The 19,321-nt window shown below is 44.5% G+C and overlaps 1 protein-coding gene across 9 annotated transcripts in view; it reads left to right on the top strand.

The window, feature by feature from the left end:
* The first annotated feature begins 1,628 nt into the window (after positions 1-1,628).
* LOC139378418 (MICOS complex subunit MIC19-like) overlaps positions 1,629-19,321 on the top strand; it is a 130,874-nt gene continuing 113,181 nt past the window's right edge. For 6 of the 9 annotated variants that reach the window (XR_011628291.1, XM_071120570.1, XM_071120568.1 and 3 more), the window contains exons 1-4: positions 1,629-1,861; positions 2,987-3,325; positions 3,995-4,118; positions 15,901-15,994. Coding sequence is in view for 8 of the 9 variants with exons in the window: in XM_071120570.1 (XP_070976671.1) it covers positions 1,781-1,861; positions 2,987-3,325; positions 3,995-4,118; positions 15,901-15,994 (638 nt within the window). In the remaining variant the exon portion in view is untranslated. Of the gene's footprint in view, positions 1,862-2,986; positions 3,326-3,910; positions 4,119-15,900; positions 15,995-19,321 lie in introns of all 9 variants that reach the window. The other 3 variants (XM_071120573.1, XM_071120571.1, XM_071120572.1) reach the window with 2 other exon arrangements.

Genomic DNA, 19,321 nt, shown 5'->3' with positions numbered 1-19,321 from the left:
AAATGTAAACAGGGGAAATGTTTCTCCCACTGTTGGCTTCATTAAAAACATTTAAAAATGTATTATCCAGAGAAATAGAAACACATGGGTTGCTCTGTGTGTGTATGTGTGTGTGTTTGGTTTTACCATCTTTGTGGAGACCAGAGGTCCTCACAAGGATAATAAAAACAAGGGATGTTCAGACAAGTGGCGATATTTCACTGGTCCACACAAGGAAAAATACTATTTTAGGGGTTAGGGTTCCAATTAGGGTTAGAATTAGAGTTAGGGGGTAAGTTTAGGGTGACGGGGTGACGGGTTAGGGTTAGAATAAGAGTTAGGGGTTAGGTTTAGAGTAAGGTATGAAGGGTTAGGGTTAGGTGTGAAGGGTTAGGGTCAGGGTTAGGGGTGACTGGTTAGGGTTAGAATCAGAGTTAGGGGTTAGGTTTAGGGTTAGGGTTAGGTGTGAAGGGTTAGGGTTAGGTGACGAGTTAGGGTTAGGGTTAGAATCAGAGTTAGGGGTTAGGTTTGGGATTAAGTGGGAAGGGTTAGGGTTAGGGTTAGGTGTGAAGGGTTAGGGTTAGGTGACGGGTTAGGGTTAGGGTTAGAATCAGAGTTAGGGGTTAGGTTTAGGGTTAGGTGTGAAGGGTTAGGGTTAGGTGACGGGTTAGGGTTAGGGGTTAGGGAAAATAGGATTTTGAATGGGAATCAATTGTTTTGTCCCAACAGGAACAGTAAAACAAATGTGTGTGAGTGTGTGTGTGTGTCTGCCTCTAGATCACACAGCTGTGAAAGGTTGTGCTTTGCTTCTGTCTCCTTAACAAAAATAAAAAACTGATTTAATAAACAAAAAGGTCTGCGGAAATGTTATCCCCTATTTTTTCACTATCGGTTTAATACCCGACAAAACCATATGCTCCAAAGATTCTAAAAACGTTACTACGAACCCACATATGCACCGATTGCCTTGCTGCGCTCTCATTGAAAGCTATATGCATAGGCCTAGTAGTCTATATGGAATTCACCTCTGTGTTTTGCTATGAAGCTGAGCGATGGAGAAATGTTACCAGTGTCAAATTCAAAGATGGACCTAGATTATAGGTGCAAGGACTGATTGTCCATGCATCATTGACAGTTTTCAACATATTTTAAATTTGTACATTGTTTGTTTACAAAGATTGAAATGACAACAAAAACATAGACAGTTTAATAAAAGAACCTTAGCTTGGGTTTGATGGGGTTTGATAGAGTTTTAGCTGATGAACCTATTTATGCCTTTATTTTTCCCAAAATCATTAGGCCAATTGAAATTACCATTGAACAGCAGGGAATATGACAGATAGTCCAAACTCCTCTGTCTTTTGAAAGTATAATCCAAACTGATTAACAATTGTATGGTTTTAAAGACCTAATATGTATATATATATATATATATAGTTAGCTATATATATATATATATATATATATATATATAGCTGGCATTTCTTCACCCCACCAATATTCTATTTATTTGTTGGTTAATGTGTATGCATACACAATTGAAAGTGCACTATAATGATCCTTTTGGCTCTTAAAATATTCCCCAACCAATGGACACCTCTGTTGCACAAGACGTATTCTCACCTCCAATAAACGCAGCCTTTACTGGACAGCTGGCATGCTACGGAAGTGTTTCTGTGCGTGCGGCCCTGTAGCTCCCTGTCCCCGGTGTGCGACTTGACAATTTTGGCTAAAAACAGGTGGATGACAACAATTTTCATTGCATGCAGTTAGGTATCACTTTCGCTGATTGTAGTCAGAGATGGGAGCGAACAATAGCAGGCGCCGCGTCTCCTTTGAGTCGGATGAAAATGACAACATCACAGTTGTGAAGGGCATAAGGGTGAGTACTGAAAGGATGACAACAATGAGGTACTGCATAACCAAATGCTGTTCGGAAGTATTGAAGCGCGTTAAAAATGATAGGAACGACTGACTGCATTATTATATCCTTATTACCAAACAAATAGGCAATGCTATGCCAGAGTAACGTTTGTTATGGTAGCTAGGCTAGCTAACTTGCTGTCAGTTTGACACCTGCTTATGCAATGGCCTCGCGTTGTCTAAATTATGAATGACTGGATACAGCTAGACCTAGTTCTTAGTAATGACGACATTTAGTTTATAATAGATAATACTTGTATTTTATGACCTTGTAATTAACATCAGTTTAGTCCATGTTGCACCATTAAATCCATGTCATGCAAAACACGTGTCGTGAATTTTCTGTCTGACGTGTAAGCTGATAAGTGTTTAACTGTTGTAATGGACCCTGCGTGCCAATTGAAGTTAAATATAGGTTGAGAGGCTTTAGTTTAAAGTAAAGACTAGTTGGCACGAAAATGCCTATTGTGATGCACCTTGTTGCTAGAAGACTCAGGACCATGTTTACATGGAATAATCTGCTGGTTGGTGTGTGGGGGTGTTTTCCTTCTGCATTCTTGCCACACGTGCTTGTACACATCAATAAACAAAACATACCTTACGGTTGTAGATTGTAACCCTATCAAGGTGTGTATCTATTGAACCTTTTTTGTTTTTTGAAATGATTTCAAAACTTCCAATACTTCCAAAACCATACTTCAAGCAACTCCTGTTCAGACAGATGCCTTCCTCTAGCAATCGTATGTGTTATGTAATGGAACAGGGGGTCATGATCAAGGCTAGCCTAGGCCTAACTAATTGGGGGGTGGACACATTTTAGCAGCGGTGTGTGCCACTGCTAAATGCATATTGGGATAACACTGCTCAGGCTGATGTAATAGAGCTAGTGCACCTAGAGTTGTAGCCTTGTGTGATTAAGTTGGCTCATGCTTGGCAAGTAAATTGTGAAAACTTGCCTTTTAGACTTTGGAGTGTGGTGCAGTTGAAGTGTTTAGTGTTGCTCAGATCTGGTATCCTTGTTAGTTGTGCTTTTTTCTCTCCTGTTGGTATTCACTCACATATAGCTCTTCTCTCTCTTCTGCAGCTCTCTGAGAATGTCATCAACCGAATGAGGGAGCCCATAGCTCCCCTTCTTCCCCCCTCCCTTCCACAGGTCCCACCCCCTGTTGCTGCTCCCTCCTCCCTCCTCATTCCAGTGCCTCCCCTCAGACCCCCCTTCGATCCCATCACCTCGCTTCCACCCATAGAACCCATCGCACTACCACCTCAACCTCCTGCACCTGTCACTGAAGTAGTGGCTCCACCTCCACCCCCCATGGAACAGGTAGCAGCTCCGACCATCATTGACATGGTGATCCCGCCTCCTCCCCTAGCTGCTTTAAAGCCTGTGGCATCCCCTCCACCACCTGCATCTGTTGAGCAGGTAACCCTCCCACCACAGGTTGAACCCCTGGCACCCATCCCTGTTCCCGCTCCTGTTGCTGTTGAACTCAATACCATCCCTGCACCTCCTCCTGTAATCAAACCTGTTGCTGATCCTCCTGTAATCAAACCCGTTGCTCTTCCTCCTGTAATCGAACCCGTTGCTCTTCCTCCTGTAATCGAACCCGTTGCTCTTCCTCCTGTAATCGAATCCGTTGCTTCTCCTCCTGTAATCGAATCCGTTGCTTCTCCTCCTGTAATCGAACCCGTTGCTTCTCCTCCTGTAATCAAACCCGTTGCTCTTCCCCCTTTAATCGAACCCGTTGCTCTTCCTCCTGTAATCAAACCTGTTGCTTCTCCTCCTGTAATCAAACCTGTTGATTCTCCTCCTGTAATCAAACCTGTTGCTGATCCTCCTGTAATCAAACCTGTTGCTTCTGCTCCTCCCATAGTTGAGCTTATTGCACCTCCTCCCCCTCCCGTAATTGAACCCATTGCTCCTCCTCCCCTTTCCTCTTCATTGGCATCAATCTCCTCCCCTGCTGTTGAGTCTGCTGCTCCTCCAATGGAAGCTTTCTCCCTGCAGCCTGCAGTCAAACCCATCGCTCCGCCTCCTCCCCCAGCTGAATTCATTGCTCCTCCCCCTTGTGAACCCATTGCCCCTCCTCAGCCCCCAGTGGAAGCTTTTGCTCCTTCTCCTGCCCCAGAACCAGTGGAAGTTGTTGGCACCCCTCTTCCTCCTCCCACCCCAGAGCCAGAACCAGTGGCTGCAGCTCCACCAGCAGCACATGCAGGTGAGTTCTACTACGGCGTACAGACATAAGGGTCTCCTTTCTGTGTTTACAAACATTGCCGCACACAAGTTGGTGGCAGAACAAGGGGGGAGTTGTTAAAGAACGGCAGCAAAATAACTCAATACATGTTGCTTGAGTGCATTTCACACTACTTTTGGATTATAATTGGATTTTAAGGCTTATATGAATGTCCTGCTAACTATGTTTGTCATCATCACAAATCAACTGCATTTATACTTAAAAAAACACTTCAACCAGTAAAATGGCTCCTTGGCTAGCTTTTGCTACATCCTATATCAATGAGTGTTAGCATTCTCGCTAACAACCGCTGCATCCAAAATAATTATTTTGTAAAGATCACAACCAAATATAATCTTAGTGACCGTTCAAGCAATAATCAAAACATCTTTGCAATTTCTTTTGGTTTAGAAGTAATAAAAATGTAAATCTAGGCTATGTTGAATGTGCGCAGATGTCGATGCTTTCTTACTGCTGCCAAGAGTTTCCACAAAACAGTGTGACGTCAGTGTGTCGTGTCTGATAAAGGGTCTATAGTGTACAGCCATAAGGCTCTCGTGGAACCATGCTTATATGACATGCATGCATTCATTCACACCACTCAAACTGTCAATGAGACTGTCAGTTAATTTACTGGTTCAGTTGGATTATTGCACTGTGTGCTGGTATTTGACCACCTCGTAACTAATTCATAGGTGGTCAATCGTACTGCTGCCTCCACTTCCTCTGAAATGAGCTAAAGCAATTTGGCTTAAATTGACATGTTCACACAGCAGGTCACAGTCATGACCCCAGGCATCACACTGTTCAGTGGGTTAGAAGTCCAGCTTTTGGGATCTGTACTCAGTGATCATTTGGGAATCTTGACCTTACTTTTAAGTCAGCCCACGCATACAGCACAAATGTTCTCTCCCCTCTGATTGTAATTGGTCTTTGTTCTCAGGATTCCGCTCACAGTGGCCTCTGGTATTATGATTCATTGGCATCGCCAAAGCGCTAATGAAACGATTAATTCTTACTTGTAATAAAGTTAATGAATTGATGCCGCACTTAAGCCCATTTCCTATATTTTAGCCCACTAGGCAGCTGAAACCATTGTCCTTTTTTCCTCCTCTGTTTTGTGGAAATCCTCAAATTGTTGACTGTTTTTCACTGTTAAATATGATGCATTCTTTCCCTCCACTAGCCCATTTGCTTAGGGCTGCTTTGCATCTTGCGTGTTAAGGGTCATCTTACACTGGTATCGTAGTGTATCAGGTTTTCACCATAGGGAAAGGACTGTTGAAGGTAAGGCAGGAAACGATGGGGACATGGGAGGTTCCATCACAGATGATGACAACGGTGGGCGAAGAGGTTTCCCATCCTTGACGGCACACAATGGGTGTGATAATTAAAAAGTGGCCATCTTAAAGGCACGCTGCCTCTGGTGATTAAAACGACACCTCCTCAGTTTCACACAACAAACCAGCCGGGCATCATTATGAAAAGGCTGTGGGCGTGCGTTTTCTGCTTAAGTGTTAATCTGGAATAGAAATCTCCCTAGGAAAACTCCCAAGCCACTTATCAACTGTCAGACATGCTGTACTGTAAGTTAACGCTATCAGGTCTTTCTTAATATGCTGTTTGGGCTCTCTACTTGAGGACATTGTTAATACAATTGGTCTTGTATTATGCTACTCACACGTTCTTAACAAAAACACTTTTGTATAAATCTGTTTTCATTAGCGCCCGGGCCATTCACGCAATCGCTCTCCGTTTTTCTGTCTGTCTAAAAATCACTCCCTATTGTACACGTTAATTGCTTTGCAGATTAAAAGATAAACACGGCAATGTCTCACTACATTTTTTTTTATCAGGGATTTGTATGAACTGTTTTTTGGGGGATTGTGTATTATTGAAGGAAAAAATGTCAGCTAGTTCCACTTAAAAAGCAACATTTTAAGAATTGTCTTTAGTGTCTTCAAAAGGTAATACTTATTTTTTTTTCTATTTAAATGTTGGCACCTTTTCGGTTAGTAAAGGACCCTTGTTTATAGTACTAACAGATGAGGTCTATTATGCCTTGCGTGTCTTTTTCACCCTATTCATCATCATCATTAAGATCACTTTATTGGTTAATTGCACAGAAGGTCTAACTGAAATCTGACTTCTGCTTTTTAAGACACATGCATACATACCAATGCAGGTTTTGGAGAGGTGCGGTAGGATGCAACACTGGACACGCAGGGAGCTCTTGTTATGGGGGGTAAAGTGCCTTGCTCAAGGGCACAATGGCAGGAAATGGCATGTAGGATTTGATACCAGCAACCCTCAGGTTGCCAGCTCAGTTCCTGCCAGATTTTTCCAGTTGGACCCGGGATTCTAATTTTCAAACTTTTGGTTGCTGGCTCGCCACCCTAACCACTAGACTACCTGCTGCCCCAGTACAGTATGTATACAGTATGTCCAGACTTTTGGTTGCTGGCTCGCCACCCTAACCACTAGACTACCTGCTGCCCCAGTACAGTATGTATACAGTATGTCCAGACTTGACATTTGAGATGAGGCAAAGGTCACCAAGGAGCTCTAGCGAAGCTAGCCTAATTGCAGCTTGTGTTTTTGGCAGTGTAGTTTTGTTTTTAACCGTTGATTGAGCTCCACATCTTTCGATACGGGTCAAGGCTGGACCGCGTGTCTTTTTGAATTTAGGTGAAAATAACAGACCCCAGACGCATCAATAAGTCACTGTAACCAAGTACAAATCAAGTTGTACGTTTTGGTGCATGAGTGAGTCAGTTTCAGTTTCTCTCCTAACTTAGGTAATGCAGAGCTGCATATTCATTTCCACACAGGTGACCATTGCAATCAGAGTAAGCGTTGTGTTCTGTTCCTGCCCACGTCACCAGACAGTAATAACACTCACATCTGACTAATGAGCTTTGAGTTGGAGGAGAAAGGTTTCTCTCTCTCCTCTTCCTTCCCTCAGTATGTGTGGTAGAAAGTACTATATCTTTTTTTACGTGGGGTTCGTCAGGTGCATGGTGGTTTGGCTACTAGATGACTGCAGGCCACGAGGGGCTTTTCTATGGTGCTATAACCTTCATTCGTTGTGTTCTTGTGACGGCTTCAAATTCTTCTCTCAACATGGCTGGCCTACAAGCACAGTGATGTAAGTCGGCATTGAAAGAAAGGATACGTGTTTTCAAGGTTGTCCCATGTTCATTATACACTTAGTGCACAAAGCATTAGGAACACCTTCCTAATATTGATTTTGCCCTCAGAACAGCCTCAATTTGTCGGGCGTAGACTACAAGGTGTCGAAAGCGTTCCACAGCGATGCTGGCCGAATGCTTCCTACAGTTGTGTGAGATTGTCTGGATGTCCTTTGGGTGGTGAGCCATTCTTGATACACAAGGGGAACTGTTGGCCATGACGAACCCAGCAGTGTTGCAGTTGTTGACACATTCAAACCAGTGCACCTGGCACCTATTATCATACCACATTCAAAACCACTTAAATCTTTAGTCTTGACTATTCACCCACTGAATGGCACACATGAATGGCACACATACACAATCCATGTTCTTGTCTCCCCCCCTTCATCTACACTGATTGAAGTGGATTTAACAGGTGACATCAATAAGGTATCATAGCTTTCAACTGGTCTGTCATGGAAAGAAGTGTTCCTAATGTTTTATACACTGTTTAAATGCACTCAACAGGAAAAAGTCAACTTGGCGTCTTATCTTTTTGGAAAAACTCTGCTGTCTTGCAATTCTGCAAGTCTTGTTAAACAGTCACCAAGGCTCGAGCCCAATACCACATTTTCATAAAGGTTGCAATTTAATGAGGGGAGGGTGGAGGGGTGTTGATTGTGTGCCCACGAGTGGTGGTATGGAGTTAGACCTTTTTGCGGTCTCTAAATCTCGGTCTCGTCGCGTGTGTGTGCTGATTACAGTATGGTCAAGGTTGAGCCTCCTACACTGCTCTATGCAGGTTATAAATATTCATACTCCTGCGCCCACACACTGGCTAGCACGGCCTAATAGCCTGCTTAAAGATGACTAGAGAGAGAGAGAGGTGTAAGATGAGTGGAGCAGTATAAAACACCTGCCATCGCATAATTCTCCCTCTAAAATGGCTTCCCTGGTCTTCATCATCAAATGGGAAGTGATAAGTTATTCTTGTGATTAAATTACAGGCGTAGGTGGGGGAGCGAGTCGGTGAAATGAATAGATGGACGTTTTTGCACGAGACAGCGGCTACGAGGGTAGTTTTTCCTTTTGAACGTGTTGGAAACGTCTGCATCTTGGTGGTGAGTGTGAGGCGTGCAGAAGTGGTAATGTTGCAGATTACGCCCTCTATGCAGGTCACGGGGTTAATGAAACGTCTGATGAGAAACACAATTTGCCTCCCGTCCATCTCCCTTCGCCTAGAAAGAGCTCCTTTCTAGTTGTGTTTTTCTCACCGGGGTGACGGGGGAAAACATCTCAAAGATGAGTTTTTAATCTCTTTAACATTTCCATGTCCTACTCAGGAGTGACACGGGGGCTCTGTTGATCTGGAATTGTCTATGACCCCTGCCACGCCGATGGAGTGCCCGAAGGACCCTTGACATGTTTATCCTATCCCTTTTCCTCGGAGTAGGGAAGTACGGGAGGAACATGGAGTATAATGATGATGAGGAGGGTTGTAATTGCAGACCTACACAGTTTGGTCCATAGTCTTCACAAAATTGTGTAAGACCACCAGAACTGTTGAGTCAGGCCAAACGCTACATAACATCCAATGATAATGTAAGTGTAGTCTGGGGAGGCTGTAAAATGGATTCCAGTCTAGACCGATTACACAGGTTTATTTCTCTGTAGTCTTCCAACACTCTCTCAGCCTGCTTCAGATAATGTGTTGGTTGCTGTCAGCAGTTTGCTCGACAGGTAGTGTTTCTGATGTGTTCTTGGTGACAGGTGTGCTGGGCCTACTCTCTTTCAGGATCAATTGAAGTGATTGCAGACATTTGTTTACCATGTTATCAAACATTCTCGACTGATTACCGTCATCACAATCAAATTCTATTTTATTGGTCAGTAACATATTTAGCAGATGTTATTGCTGGTGTAGCGAAATGCTTGTGTTCCAAGCTACAACAATGCAGTAATATCTAACAATACACACATTTGAAAGAATGGAATTAAGAAATATATGAATATCAGATTGCGCAATGTCGGAGTGGCATTGACTAACATACAGTAGAATAGAATACAGTATATACATATGAGATGATTAAAGCAGTATGTAAACAAGAGACCAGTGTTCCATTATTAAGTGACCAGTGATTCTATCCTCATCGGGCAGCAGCCTCTAAGGTGCAGGGTTGAGTAACCGGGTGGTAGCTGGCTAGTGATGGCTATTTTGCAGTCTGAAGGCCTTGAGATTGGGAGACAGTTTCTGTCTCCCATGATGCACCTGTACTGACCTCGCCTTCTGGATGATAGCGGGGTGAACAGGCCGTGGCTCGGGTGGTTGATGTCCTTGATGATCTTTTTTGCCTTCCTGTGACATTGGGTGCTGTAGGTGACCTGGAGGGCAGGTAGTTTGTCCCGGTGATGTGTTGGGAAGGTCACACCACCCTCTAGAGAGACCATTTCCGATGGTCAGTGATGTGTTGGGAAGGTCACACCACCCTCTAGAGAGACCATTTCAGATGGTCAGTGATGTGTTGGCCAGGTCACACCACCCTCTAGAGAGACCATTTCAGATGGTCAGTGATGTGTTGGCCAGGTCACACCACCCTCTAGAGAGACCATTTCAGATGGTCAGTGATGTGTTGGCCAGGTCACACCACCCTCTAGAGAGACCATTTCAGATGGTCAGTGATGTGTTGGCCAGGTCACACCACCCTCTAGAGAGACCATTTCAGATGGTCAGTGATGTGTTGGCCAGGTCACACCACCCTCTAGAGAGACCATTTCAGATGGTCAGTGATGTGTTGGCCAGGTCACACCACCCTCTAGAGAGACCATTTCAGATGGTCAGTGATGTGTTGGCCAGGTCACACCACCCTCTAGAGAGCCCTGAACACTGAGGAATACACTCTTTGCCGCATGTTTTTTGCACAACATGACAACATTCCCTTTGCATTCTCTCTCCAAGTTTCTACAGACGGTTCTCTGTCCACCCGCCTTTACACTCATTCTGTTTCTGAAATTAGGTTGGAGGGAGAGGAAGGAAAAGAGATGGGAGGAGAGACAGAAAGGGGAAGGAGATGCAAAGAGAGGCAGGTGGTTAGACAGAGCGGGAGAAATAGGATTGACTTTACTTTCAGCAGGCTGGGACATCAGAGGACCTGTGGAGCCCTTTTCTGTTTTAACATCCGTATCTTTAATTCACTTATCAAATATCAGCGTCCCGGAGAGATGATACATGGAGGGGCTCCTAACCCCAGCATCCATTACCCTCAACCCACTGTTTGATTAATGCCTTGCCCGCAGAGAAATATGGTATTGAGCCCGGGCATCGTCACGGTAACAAGAAGCTCTTCTTGGCCTTGATGAGAAGTGGCAGTATCAGGTACTTAGACCCTCCTTTTGACACTTTCTTTTGGGAGGATTCTAGCCGCTGTTTTTATGGATGTGACAATCAGCAGAGGGCACAGGAAAGACCGGAGGTGAGGCGGTAGACACCTCCGTTGATACTCAAAGGGAACATACAAGTTCCCATTGACTTAAGGCCCCGTTAGAATTATAATAACAGAGCTGCAATAACATGCTCGTCTATTTTAATGTGTCAATCTGGTCTGAGATAATGACTCATCTGAAGCAAGGAGGGGTCTTAGTGCATAATAGTCAACCTGACTCATTACTATTTGGCTAACACAGGGAAGGAGACCTGCTTGTGCCTGGGCTCTGTTAGCCTGAGAGTTTAATTAACTCAGTAGAGACTGAGGGGGGGTACTCCGCATGCACACACACACACACACACACTGAAGCGCCATGCCAAGGACATCTCTCAAGTGAAGCTGACTGAACCACAGATCCAGGGAATTGGAGAGAGGCTTCATGCCTCATTTTCCTCCCTCCTACACTCATCCTTCTATCCCTGTCTGTTCCTCTCCCTCTCTTTCCTCTATCCCCCCATTAGAGGGGATTTTTATTTGAGGTCCTATCCTTCTCAGGACCAAAGGGAGGGGTACCCAGCAGACGAGAAGCTGGGCGGTAACAAGCTCCAGTCACAAACAGTCTCCAAGGGCTTTTCCTGCTCTGCTCTACAGTGTGTTAGAGATTATAGGTGTTCCACTTGTTCAGCAAATGAGAGTTAGCCAGCCAGCCAATTTCGGTGTGTGTCCTTCACCGTTACACTGCGGCCGGGTCTACCTGGTAATAACAGGCTCTCTGACGATGGCGATTATCCCATCTCTCTGTAATGCGCCAGTCTCACTTGAGTCATCTGTAAGCACACACCCCTCTCTCTCTCTCTCTCTCTCTCTCCCAGCACTGCAGTGTTGCTGCTGCACCGACACACTGCATGGCACTTCTGCCTTCAGAGCACGTCTTGGCCTCTTAGCTCGCCCCACGTCTCACTTTCATGCTTAATTACCTGCCAAGATAGGACCAAGAAGACACACGGTCAAACACGCCATGACGCCAGTAACATAAATACAAGGAGATTGGGGGAAAAGTAAAGCTATAAAAAAAATGTGTGGGGAGGTTGTGTGATGAGGTTTTAATAGCGCAGATGATTGGTGGTGCGTGGCAAATCTAACCCTCCCTTCTCTCTTCTGGCTGTATAGGCCTCCTCTCTTCTGGCTGTATAGGCCTCCTCTCTTCTGGCTGTATAGGCCTCCTCTCTTCTGGCTGTATAGCCCTCCTCTCTTCTGGCTGTATAGCCCTCCTCTCTTCTGGCTGTATAGCCCTCCTCTCTTCTGGCTGTATAGCCCTCCTCTCTTCTGGCTGTATAGCCCTCCTCTCTTCTGGCTGTATAGCCCTCCTCTCTTCTGGCTGTATTGGCCTCCTCTCTTCTGGCTGTACTGGCCTCCTCTCTTCTGGCTGTACTGGCCTCCTCTCTTCTGGCTGTATAGGCCTCCTCTCTTCTGGCTGTATAGGCCTCCTCTCTTCTGGCTGCATAGCTCATAAGGCTAGAGAGCCTGAGAGGCCAGTCCCACCTCACTACCCTCACAGAACACACACCATGTTTTATTGCCCACAGCTTGTCAACATACGCATGGTGAACGGGTACATCATACAGTGCATGTCACACACTGGTCCACAGTGTTATTTCTTACATTGGTACCCCAGGTCATCTTAGGTTTCATTACATACAGTCGAGAAGAACTACTGAACATAAGAGCAGCGTCAACTCACCATCAGTACGACCAAGAATATGACTTTCGCGAAGCGGATTCTGTGTTCTGCCTTTCACCCAGGACAACGGAATGGATCCCAGCCGGCGACCCAAAAAAACGACTTCGTAAAAGGGGGAAACGGAGCGGTCTTCTGGTCAGACTCCGGAGACGGGCACATCGTGCACCACTCCCTAGCATTCTTCTTGCCAATGTCCAGTCTCTTGACAACAAGGTTGATGAAATCCGAGCAAGGGTAGCATTCCAGAGGGACATCAGAGACTGTAACGTTCTTTGCTTCACGGAAACATGGCTCACTGGAGAGACGCTATCGGAGTCGGTGCAGCCAGCTGGTTTCTCCACGCATCGCGCAGACAGAAACAAACATCTTTCTGGTAAGAAGAGGGGCGGGGCATATGCTTCATGGTTAACGTGACGTGGTGTGATCATAACAACATACAGGAACTCAACTCCTTCTGTTCACCTGATTTAGAATTCCTCACAATCAAATGTCGACCGCATTATCTACCAAGGGAATTCTCTTCGATTATAATCACAGCCGTATATATTCCCCCCTAAGCAGACACATCGATGGCTCTGAACAAACTTTATTTGACTCTTTGCAAACTGGAATCCATTTATCCGGAGGCTGCATTCATTGTAGCTGGGGATTTTAACAAGGCTAATCTGAAAACAAGACTCCCTAAATTTTATCAGCATATCGATTGCGCAACCAGGGCTGGAAAAACCTTGGATCATTGCTATTCTAACTTCTGCGACGCATATAAGGCCCTGCCCCGCAACATTGACGAATACGCTGATTCGGTGAGCGAGTTCATTAGAACGTGCGTTGAAGATGTCGTTCCCATAGCAACGATTAAAACATTCCCAAACCAGAAACCGTGAATTGATGGCAGCATTTGTGTGAAACTGAAAGCCCGAACCACTGCTTTTAATCAGGGCAAGGTGACCGGAAACATGACCGAATACAAACAGTGTAACTATTCCCTCCGCAAGACAATCAAACAAGCTAAGCTTCAGTATAGAGACAAAGTAGAATCTCAATTCAACGGCTCAGACACAAGAGGTATGTGGCAGGGTCTACAGTCAATCACGGATTACAAAAAGAAAACCAGCCCCGTCACGGACCAGGATGTCTTGCTCCCAGGCAGACCTAAATAACTTTTTTGCCCGCTTTGAGGACAATACAGTGCCACTGACACGGCCCGCAACTAAAACATGCGGACTCTCCTTCACTGCAGCCGACGTGAGGAAAACATTTAAACGTGTTAACCCTCGCAAGGCTGCAGGCCCAGACGGCATCCCCAGCCGCGCCCTCAGAGCATGCGCAGACCAGCTGGCTGGTGTGTTTACGGACATATTCAATCAATCCCTATCCCAGTCTGTTGTTCCCACATGCTTCAAGAGGGCCACCATTGTTCCTGTTCCCAAGAAAGCTAAGGTAACTGAGCTAAACGACTACCGCCCCGTAGCACTCACTTCCGTCATCATGAAGTGCTTTGAGAGACTAATCAAGGACCATGTCACCTCCACCCTACCTGACACCCTAGACCCACTCCAATTTGCTTACCGCCCCAATAGGTCCACAGACGACGCAATCGCAACCACACTGCACACTGCCCTAACCCATCTGGACAAGAGGAATACCTATGTGACAATGCTGTTCATCGACTACAGCTCGGCATTTAACACCATAGTGCCCTCCAAGCTCGTCATCAAGCTCGAGACCCTGGGTCTCGACCCCGCCCTGTGCAACTGGGTACTGGACTTCCTGACGGGCCACCCCCAGGTGGTGAGGGTAGGCAACAACATTTCCACCCCTCTGATCCTCAACACTGGGGCCCCACAAGGTTGCGTTCTGAGCCCTCTCCTGTACTCCCTGTTCACCCACGACTGCGTGGCCACGCACGCTTCCAACTCAATCATCAAGTTTGCGGACGACACAACAGTGGTAGGCTTGATTACCAACAACGACGAGACGGCCTACAGGGAGGAGGTGTAAAATAACCTCACACTCAACGTCAACAAAACTAAGGAGATGATTGTGGACTTCAGGAAACAGCAGAGGGAACACCCCCCTATCCACATCGATGGAACAGTAGTGGAGAGGGTAGCAAGTTTTAAGTTCCTCGGCATACACATCACAGACAAACTGAATTGGTCCACCCACACAGACAGCATTGTGAAGAAGGCGCAGCAGCCTAGATTTGTTAAACCATTTTTTGGGTTACTGCATAATTCCCAATATGTGTTATTTCAGAGTTTTGATGTTTTCACTATTATTCTACAATAGTAAACACAAAGAAAACCCTTGAATTAGGTGTGTGCAAACTTTTGACTGGTACTGCAGAGGGAACACCCCCTATCCACATCGACGGGAAAGTAGTGGAGAGGGTAGTAAGTTTCAAGTTCCTCGGCGTACACATCACGGACAAACTGAAATGGTCCACCCACACAGACAGTGTGGTGAAGAAGGCACAGCAGCGCCTCTTCAACCTCAGGAGGCTGAAGAAATTTGGCTTGTCACCACAAGCACTCACAAACTTCTACAGATGCACAATCGAGAGCATCCTGGCGGGCTGTATCACCGTCTGGTACGGCAACTGCTCCGCCCACAACCGTAAGGCTCTCCAGAGGGTAGTGAGGTCTGCACAACGCATCACCGGAGGCAAACTACCTGCCCTCCAGGACACCTACACCACCCGATGTCACAGGAAGGCCATAAAGATCATCAAGGACAACAACCACCCAGCCACTGCCTGTTCACCCTGCTATCATCCAGAAGGCGAGGTCAGTACAGGTGCATCAAAGCTGGGACCGAGAGACTGAAAAACAGCTTCTATCTCAAGGCCATCAGACTGTTAAACAGCCACCACTAACATTGAGTGGCTGCTGCCAAAACACTGACTCAACTCCAGCCACTTTAATCATGGGAATTGATGGGAAATGATGTAAAATATATCACTAGCCACTTTAAACAATGCTACCTAATATAATGTTTACATACCCTACATTATTCATCTCATATGTATATACTGTACTCTATATCATCTACTGCATCTTTATGTAATACATGTATCACTAGCCACTTTAACTATGCCACTTTGTTTACATACTCATCTCATATGTATATACTGCACTCAATACCATCTACTGTATCTTGCCTATGCCGCTCTGTACCATCACTCATTCATATATCTTTATGTACATATTCTGTATCCCTTTACACTTGTGTATATAAGGTTGTAGTTTTGGAATTGTTAGCTAGATTACTTGTTGGTTATTACTGCATTGTCGGAACTAGAAGCACAAGCATTTCGCTACACTCGCATTGACATCTGCTAACCATGTGTATGTGACAAATAAAATACAATTTGAATTTGATTTGAGTGCCTCACCCTGGCCTATCTGTCTGTCCCTCTCCTATAGTTGATGAAGAGGAGCTGAGGAAGAAGATCACAGAGGAACTGCAGAAAAGCCTGTTGAAGGAGAGGGCGAAGGCTGAGCAGGAGCTGCAAGCATGGTGAGACACACGCACGTCCCTATGAACCACCATGGTTAAACACCACCACATCAGCCTTACCTGTCCACTGTAGTACAGTAACTGTCCTCGAACAGCCTCATACAAAACAATGCAGTAGGTGTTGGAATGTATCCTGTCTAAGCCCCACCCCTGACCATAGCCCTTCCATTAACCTCTATGGGACTGAGCCACACCCTCTACTTCTCTGATTTGTCCTTTGATTTGTTGCGTTCTTTGAAGGGTTGTGAAGCCAATCGTAAATTACCAAAGTTACTGGAATCTTCAGTAATAGTGGTCATTAACAGAAAATCTATGGCAATCGCATCGTCTTTTTGGTCATTTATACTTGAATAATACTTGAATTACAACGGCAACTCTTCCAACTGTTGACGTTTTTCACAACTGCCACCAGTTTGACGCCAAAACATTGTCATTGAATACATATTGACTTAGTAAAATAAATAAATATATCAAGGGTATTTCATGATTTATTCACAGTGCCTTCAGAAAGTATTCACACCCCCTGACTTTTTCCCACATTTTGTTGTTAGAGCCTGAATTTAAAATTGATTAAATTGAGATTTGTTGTCACTGGCCTACACCCAATGCCCCATTTCAAATTGGAATGATGTTTTTCGAGAATTTTACAAATTGAATAAGAAATGAAAAGCCTTCATGTCTTGTGTCTAAGTATTCAACACCTTTTATGGCAGGCCTAAATACGTTCAGTAGGAAACATTTGCTTAACAATTCACCTCATAAGTTGCATGGACTCACTCTATGTGCAATAATATATATTGAATACATGATTTTTAAAAGACTACCTCATCTCTGTACCCCACACATACAATTATCTCCAAGGTCCCTCAGTCGAGCAGTGAATTTCAAACACACATTCAGCCACAAAGACCAGGGAGGTTTTCCAATGACTTGCAAAGAAGGGCACCTGTTGGTAGAGGGGTAAAAAATAAGCAAATTAGACATTGAATATCCCTTTGAGCATGGTGAAGTTATTAATTACACTTTGGATGGTGTATCAATACACCCAGTCACTACAAAGATACAGACTCCTTCCTAACTCAGAAAGGAAACCGCTCCGGGATTTTACCATGACGCCAATGGTGACTTTAAAACATTTGCAAAGTTTAATGGTTGTGATTAAAACTGGGGTTGGATCAACAACCTTGTAGTTACTCCACAAGACAAACCTTATTGACAGAGTGAAAAGAAGCAAGCTTGTACAGAATAAAAATATTCCAAAACATGAATCTGAAGTAATACTGCAAAAACTGTGGCAAAGCAATTCAGTTTTCCTGAATACAAAGTGTAATGTTTGAGGCAAATCTAATATTGCACATTACGGAGTACCACTCTCCATATTTTCAAGCATAGTGGTGGCTGCATCATGCTATGGGTATTCTTTTTTTTATCTTTTAGGACTGGAGAGTTTTTCAGGATAAAAAAAGAACCGTAACTTAGTTCAGTCTGTTTTCCAACAGACACTGGGAGATTAATTCACCTTTCAGCAGGACAATAACCTGAAACACAAGGCCAAATCTGCACTGACGTTGCTTACCAAGAAGACAGTGAATGTTCCTGATTGGCTGAGTTAGTTTTTTACTTTTTTTGACCAATTTGACAGAGCTTGAAGAATTTAGAAAATGATAATGGGAAAATGTTGCACATTCCAAGTGTGTAATGCTCTTAGACTTGCCCAGAAAGACTCACAGCTGTAATCGCTGCCAAAGGTGATTCTAACATGGTTGAGTACTTGTATAATCTAGATGCAGTATATTAGTGTTTTACTTTTCATATAATTATTATTATTTTATACAAATGTGAGAATTTTTCTTTGACTTTAGAGTATTTGGTCTACATCATTGACAACAAATGGCAATTAAATCCATTTTAATCTCACTTTGGAACACAACACACTGTGGAAAAAGTCATTGGGTGTGAATACTTTCTGAATGTACTATATAGTTTCCTGATTCCAGAAGAATGGGAGAGAAAGCACACTTCTGCAGAAACTCCCTGCCAGTTCTGTGTTCCATTAATAGTAAAAAAGGTCAGATTCATCCCTTCTCCCACATGTTCAATCTATTTATCTTCCGAAGCACATCAGCGTTTATTTCGTCCCCCTTACCTCCTTTTTTTGGGGCTCAATTAATCATGCCTGGGAGAGGGCGCCATCGAGATGTAATTTCCTGGGTGCTGAGTGGGTGATCTATTAGCCAGCCTTGATGAGGCATTGTGACTTCCTTCCCAGCGCCTTCCCCACTTCTCGTCTGCATCCCAAATGGCTCCCTATTCACTATATAGTGCACTACTTTTGACCAGGGCCCACAGGTGTAGCTATTGCACTCTGGTCAAAAGTAGTGCACTATGTAGGAAATAGGGTGCCATTTGGGGTGTGAAACTCCCCTTTCCTCCCCTCTTCGCCACAATAGAGCAGGTGCATGTCCCATCAAGTCTGATAAACACATCATTCTCCTCTAATGGTACTGGATGGGCTCCAAAGACTTACCAGTGAATGACTAAGTCGTTTAGCCTAGCGCTTAATGTAGCTGCTATTACAGTATGGATGGGAAATGCCCCAAAAGAGTGAATGGGAGGCGCTAGCATTAGACTATGGCTATTAAGGTTTTTTGAGGTATGTTTAAGGGAGGCTATGCACAGGAACAAAGATCATTGTTTAGTTTTTGAGTTGTCTTTTATTGACGTAAATGTGTGTTGCGTATGGACCTCTATTCAGAGAAGTAAACCTACTGTACCAATTTGAGTGTAAATTGTGGCCTGCAATTAATTCTGTTCATTATGATGGTGATGTCGCTGTGGGCTCAGACTGCCTCAAGTCCTCCACTTATTTGGTTTGCCTCTTCACTGTTTCAGGTGCTTTTTGTTACGTTTTATGATCAACAGTCATTCAAAATTAAAAAGCAATCATCTGTAAGCTGTTTGCCAGCATGCATGCTCTCCAAGTGTGTGTGTGTGTGTGTGTGTGTGTGTGTGTGTGTCCCTCTTAATACCGTGGTGTAATCATTAGTAAAACAGCTTTACGGGTCATCGTTGTTGATCTGGCTGGTCTTTCCAGTCGGGCCCAGGCACTAACCTGGACAAATTGCTATTGATAAAGAAATGTATTTCCTGTCAGCCATCATAAAATAGAATTTAGAACGAGCATCTGTCTTGGTTTATATGGCATTGTTGGCTGAAGCAACAGGGTTTGGAAGAGGTAGTGCCTGTCGCATCTCCCAGGCCTGAGTCCCAAATGGCACCCTATTCCGTATATAGTGCACTACTTTTGACCAGAGTGCAATAGCTACA

The sequence above is a fragment of the Oncorhynchus clarkii genome, chromosome 21 (assembly GCF_045791955.1).
Source record: "Oncorhynchus clarkii lewisi isolate Uvic-CL-2024 chromosome 21, UVic_Ocla_1.0, whole genome shotgun sequence".
Classification (NCBI taxonomy): domain Eukaryota; kingdom Metazoa; phylum Chordata; class Actinopteri; order Salmoniformes; family Salmonidae; genus Oncorhynchus; species Oncorhynchus clarkii.
This window is presented reverse-complemented; position numbering and strand designations above follow the sequence as displayed.